Below are 6,453 nucleotides of genomic sequence, written 5' to 3' on the forward strand. Positions count from 1 at the left end.
ACTATTTTGGAAAGTAGACGAGTGCAATTAGGAACAGATGTCCGGACTGATTTATGATAGGGCTTAAATAATTTAAGGATAAGGAGCAAAGGAGTCGTAAACACGGGACTAGAAGTATTTTACATTTTTAAATTTTAAACTTAATCCCTAAACAATAGAGCCGATGTTTGGCCGTTTACTTGAGCAAAAAATATTTAGACATAAAATAAGTTTTCAACTAAATCCTAAACAGATGTTTAAAATACGGTAAAATAAATGAAGCTAATATAACAATAAAATAAAATTGAAGATAAAAAAAAAAAAGATGGGTAATTCCTAAATTCCAGGGACAAATATTTTTAAACTAAAAATACAAAATATTACAAGGCGTAAATTAAATTCGTTAAATATACGTAAAATAATAAACTAATATAAGACTATTATTCTGCGACGGAACATGCCGCCCGCCTTGAACGGATCTGCGTTCAAAATAAATGTTGGTGAAGTCGCAACTAGTCAAGGGGCAATGGGCACACGCGTTTGGTGCAGCGTGTGTATTCGCCGGTGGAAGTCTTCACGGTAACCACCCTGATGATGCCGTCTGCTCCGGGATGTACTGCGGTAATGCGCCCTAGCGCCCATTGAAGTGGAGGAAGATTTTCTTCCACAATAAGCACCAGTGAACCAACCTGTAGACCGTTCGATTTGTCGAGGTGCCCGCTCAGGGTTATGAGCTGGTGTAGGTATTCCTTGTGCCAGCGCTTCCAAAAATGTTGCTTCAGCTGCTGAGCATGTTGCCAAGCTGATAGGCGATTAGATGGTGTGTCGGTGAGGTCGTCCTGAGGAAAGCTTGTCAGAGGGCCACCAACTAGGAAATGACCAGCGGTAAGGGAGAGCAGGTCATTTGGATCAGAGGACATAGGAGAAATAGGGCGGGAATTTAAAATTGCTTCTATTTCTATAACGCACGTCTCGAGCTGTTCAAATGTTAACAGCGTATCACCAACTGTACGAATCAGATGATGCTTAAAAGATTTTACGGCGGCCTCCCAGAGCCCACCGAAGTGGGGGGCACGAGGGGGAATAAAATGCCAAGTTATCCTTTCGGACGTAAGAAAACTTAGGACGGAGTTCTTATGCTCCTCCGAATTAAACAATGTTTGCAGTTCATTAAGCTCACGGTTTGCCCCGACGAAATTCGTGGCGTTATCCGAGTATATCTCGAGAGATTTTCCACGCCTTGAAAACAATCTTCGGAGGCTGCCAATAAAGGCCTCGGTGGTGAGATCACTTACTAGTTCTAAGTGAACTGCTTTGGTTGACATGCATACGTAAATTGCGACATAAACCTTCAATCGGCTACGATTGCGAAAGCGTTTTTCCTTTATGTATAAAGGACCGCAGTAGTCGACTCCAACACGGAGGAAAGGACGGGAAGGGGTGACACGGGGTTCAGGCAGGATTCCCATGACGTGATCAGCGGCACGCGGTTTCGCTCGAAAGCAGGTAATGCAACGATAGATAATTTTTCGCGTAATGTTGCGACCGTCTAAGGGCCAATACGTTTGACGCACCGAGTATAGGGTGGCTTGAGTGCCAGCATGCTTCAGCCGCACGTGCTCTTCGGTTATGATAAGACGCGTTATATAATGACGAGCTGGTAAGAGCAGGGGGTGTTGCTGCTCCTTAGTTAGCGAGGAACGAGCCAGCCTTCCTCCTACTCTTAGGAGATCTTGCTCGTCAAGATAGGGATTTAACGGAATTAATTTACTATTGTCGGAGATAACTTCATTGTTTTTTAGTTGCTTTATTTCTTTCAGAAAGGCGGAGTGCTGAGTAATCCTTATTATGAGATCATGAGCTTGTTGTAGCTCCTGTAAACTTAATCGATCAAATCTGCGATGATTTTTATGGCGAGCGTTGTAAACAAAACGCATTACGTAAGCCACTACCCGTTTTAATTTATGGCTAGAGTGGTATTTTTCGAGCAGATCATTGAGTCCGCACTCTATTTTCATACAAAGCACGCGATCGGGAATTATAGGCTTCATTTCTGGAATGTCGATTGAAGGGAGAGCTCCCTTGGGCCAAGTGCTAGGCTCGCACTGCAGCCAACTTGGGCCAGTCTGCCAGATGCTGTTGGCCACGAACTCAGCCGGAGTTTGGCCACGCGAAATAGAGTCCGCGGGATTGTCTTGAGAAGACACGTGGCGCCAATGGCAACGATGAGAAAGCCTCTGAATCTCCGCCACTCGATTGGCAACGAAGGTTTTTAGTAGATGAGGAGGGGTATTTATCCAATGAAGTGTGATAGTCGAGTCAGACCATAAGTAAACGTCCTTAATATCCAACAATAGGGTTTTAATAGCTACGTCATAGAGTCTGGAAAGCAATAACGCAGCGCAGAGCTCTAATCGAGGTAATGATAGTGATGACACTGGGGCAACTCGTGATTTTGAACAAACCAGATGAGTACGAACATGCCCAGCCTCATCGATAGAGCGGATGTAGATACATGCTCCGTATGCTCGCTCGCTTGCGTCACAAAATCCATGCAATTGGACATCGACTGCTCCCGAGAAAGCAACGCTGCGCTTGAAACGCAGCTCTTCAATCATAGACAACTGGGCCCGAAATTGGGCCCATAGTGAGTGAATTGAGATCGGGATTGATTCATCCCAGGCCAGTCCAGCCTTCCACAAAAGCTGCATTATTATCTTAGCATAGACAATTATAGGGCCAAGGAGGCCTAGTGGATCAAATAGTTTCGCAATTTGTGATAAAATTGCACGCTTGGTAGTGGCCTCGGAAGCAGGCGCGCTAATAGTGTAGAAGAGTGTGTCGTCCCGAGGACTCCACCGTATACCGAGAGTTTTGATGGTAGCGTCAGGATCCAGGGACATGTGGGTTCCCTCTGAGGCCTGAGGTAAATTTTGGATAAGGGCAGGCTCGTTGGAGGCCCATTTGCGAAGACGGAATTTGCCCCTTTTCAATAAATTAATTAATTCGTCACGTATGCACTCTGCTTCTGCGAGAGTTTTAGCGCCGGTAAACAAATCGTCGACGTAGAAGTCCCTCAGCAGAGCGATGACAGCCAGAGGGTATGCAGGACCTTCATCGTAAGCAAGTTGATGAAGGGTGCGCACTGATAAGTGAGACGCACAAGCAGTGCCATAGGTGACTGTGCTCAGCAAACAGGTCTTAATGGGCTCTTGAGAGGTTTCGCGATACAGAATTTTTTGGTAGATTGCATCCTCGGGGTGTACGAGGATTTGCCTGTACATCTTCTCTACGTCGGCAGTGAGCACGTAAGGGTGAGATCGCCAACGAGTGAGTATTGTAAATAAACTATCCTGAAGTTGTGGACCAACCATTAAAGTGTCATTCAAGGAAATTCCCGTAGATGTTTTCGCAGAACCGTCAAAGACTACACGGATCTTGGTGGTGATGCTGTCGTCCTTTAGGACAGCATGATGAGGGAGATAGAACCCTAAATGATCTTCACATAAGTCATCGGACACCGACATGTGACCCAACTCTTTATACTCCCGCAAAAATTCGAGGTAATCATGCTTGATTGCATGGTCTCGTTGGAAACGCCTTTCTAGCGCAAAAAATCTTTTTAAGGCTGACGAATATGAATCGCCTAGTCTGCTCTTTTTGCTGTTGAACGGCAAGCGAACTACATACCGACCCTCTACAGTCCGAGTGGTATGAAGCTTATAGTGCTCTTCACAAGCCTTTTCTTCCGAAGATAAGATTGCAACAGACGGAATTTCTTCCACCTCCCAAAATCGGGTTAAAGAGATATCAGACGATGGTGAGTTTAAATTAAGATGACACGACACGTTGGAAACGCTCAAATTGCTGTTTATTTCCCCAGCAACTATCCACCCAAGCAGCGTTTTATGCAGAACAGCGTCGGGATGATTTTTGAGGGAAATTTGTCCCACACTAAGGAGCTTATAAAAGAGCTTCACTCCGATCAGAGCATCGACCTCAGACGGCTTATAGAACTCTGGGTCCGCGAGGGATATATTTTTAGGTATTTCGAGCTGAGTTACATTAATGGCAATGGATGGCATTGACTGGCTGATCTGGGGAACAATTAAAAATTCAACAATTTTTTGAAATTTGCTATGACGCGATTTTAAAGTGGCGCGAGCAGAGTGTTTGACACTTGTAGAGGTGTTGTCCACCCCAGTTACTGAGATGTTTACCGCCTTTTTATCCAGATTTAAGAACTTAGCAGCCTTTTCTGTGATAAAGTGCGCCTGAGATCCTGCATCCAGGAATACTCGGCATTGCCTGATTTTTCCTTGCTTATTTACAAGGTCCACAATAGCTGTAGCTAGCAACGCTTCAGATGAGACCTGAGCGTGCATATTTATAGTCGATTTAGGCATATCGAAGGCCGTCGCAGATGCATTCAAAGGCGGCATTTCAGGTTTTGATTTATCGAAGTGAAGTAGAGTATGATGTCTATAACCACACGCTTGACACTTTCCTGAAGGGCACTGTGAAGAGTGATGACCCTTACGAAGACAATTAGTGCATAAATTAGACCCTTTTGCCGCTTCATAGCGAGCAAACGGTGATAAAGCTGCGAAGCCCTTACACGAATAGATATAATGATCGCCACCTTGACAATAGAGACAGCGATTTTGAGAGGTAGAAGCTGCGAACGATTGCTGAGAACGCGATTGAGCTCGTCCGTTTGACGGTGCTTGCCTAGAATTATTTGGAGGAGGCGCAGGTGCTTGAGCCCTAGAACCTTCAAGTTGAGCGCGCTTTGTTAAAAAGGTAAGCATCTGCTTCATTGTGGGTTTACTTACGCCACAACTGAATTCCTCCCATCGCTCCCGCATAAAATTGTTAAATTTGCTTACGAATAGCACGATCAATAATGAGTCCCAATAATCGGTGGGCTCACCAAGCTGATTTAAGACACGCAGATGCCGTTGTATGTGATCAAGAAATGATCGGATAGAAGACTCCTTTGAGATTGGAGGAGTATCCAGCAAAGATTTTATGTAACTGTCCCGTATAAATCTTCTGTCATCGTACCGTTCTTTTAGTAAGCCCCACGCTACCTCGTAGTTTTGAGATGACGTTTCAAGACAAGATATTACGTTGGCCGCTTCGCCAGTTAAGCAACCCTTTAGGTAGATTAATTTTCGTATAGGTGGAATATTGTGATCCTCGTTGACCAACGAGTTAAACAGATCATAAAATCCCAACCAAGTGTCAAAGGACCCGCTAAAGGTAGGTAGAGTGATGGTCGGTAAAGCAGGTAACATACTCATAGGATGGTTAAATGCATGAGGTGCGGTAAAATTGTTATTAACCGGTGTGGGAGTTGATAACACAGCCGATTGATTCGAAGGAGAGATAGTTACAGAAGGGATAGGAACGGTACTAACAAGCTGAGCTGCAATTGACGATACAACGCCTTGAGATACCGAGAGTGACGAGCTGGAGGTTGCAGAAGGACTCGAGGTTGTTGGAGACGAAACCAAAGAAGTGTCTCGCTTGCGTTGTTCTGAAAGAAGGTTCGTCGCGATTGCGTAAGTTTCATAATATAGATTTTCGAATTCGGTGCGATATGCGGTTAATTCTTCAGACTCCTCAAGAAGTGCCTCTAATTCAAGTTGATATTCTTCAAATAATTTCCGAACCGTCTCAATTTCTTTATACCGCTTCTCAAGGATTGGAAAATCTTTCGACGGATCAAATTTCTTTAGAAAGTTTTCATATGTCGTTAACGATCGCTTGGCATTACCGCGCTTAGTTTTTAACGCTTTAATTTGTTCAGCAGTCATTTTAATAATGAGGTTAACAAGTTAAAACAAAAATAAAAATAATAAAAAAAATAAAAAATATTTAATGCAGAGAGCAGCGCGATAAAAACGAAAGCAATAATAAATGGGATTAATTATGGAATAATATTGATTGGTGTCACACTGACTAACCTTTTGATGACCACGTGACTGCGAATCTGGTTACGACGATCTCTCGAGATGCTGGATTGCCGCTGATGTAGATGATGTTGACGTTGACGTAGACTCGAAGTTGATGTTGACTGGAGTGACGATGCGTTGAACTCCGGAACTGCAGGCTATCACTGACGTAATAACTTGGATGACTACACTTATTTGTGTCGTGCGTTTGCAGTAAATACACTGGCGATTGTGACAGCCACAATAAATAACGCACTGAATAACTAGCACTGTTATTTTTCACAAACTACTCGAACAATAGTACGCAATTATGGTTTATTTAATGATAACGATTGTGAACTGATGCCAGAATTAATTAATTTTAATATCCGGCTCGAAGGACCATGAAATGTCTCGCGACTAGTTTGCCGCGAGAATAAATTTTAACAATTAATTTTGTTAAATAATAATTTAAACAATTAAATTAAAGCCAATCTTAACAAGTAATTTTGTTAAGAAATAAATATTTAACAAG

At 43.4% G+C, this 6,453-nt stretch overlaps 1 protein-coding gene across 1 annotated transcript; it reads right to left on the reverse strand.

The window, feature by feature from the left end:
* Positions 1-491: 491 nt before the first annotated feature.
* On the reverse strand, positions 492-5,801 carry LOC128668099 (uncharacterized). Its single transcript, XM_053740266.1, has one exon. The coding sequence runs from the start codon at positions 5,799-5,801 to the stop codon at positions 492-494; it is 5,310 nt and encodes a 1,769-aa protein (XP_053596241.1).
* Between the last annotated feature and the right edge of the window lie 652 nt (positions 5,802-6,453).

Source organism: Microplitis demolitor, chromosome 6 (assembly GCF_026212275.2).
Source record: "Microplitis demolitor isolate Queensland-Clemson2020A chromosome 6, iyMicDemo2.1a, whole genome shotgun sequence".
In the NCBI taxonomy this organism is placed as follows: domain Eukaryota; kingdom Metazoa; phylum Arthropoda; class Insecta; order Hymenoptera; family Braconidae; genus Microplitis; species Microplitis demolitor.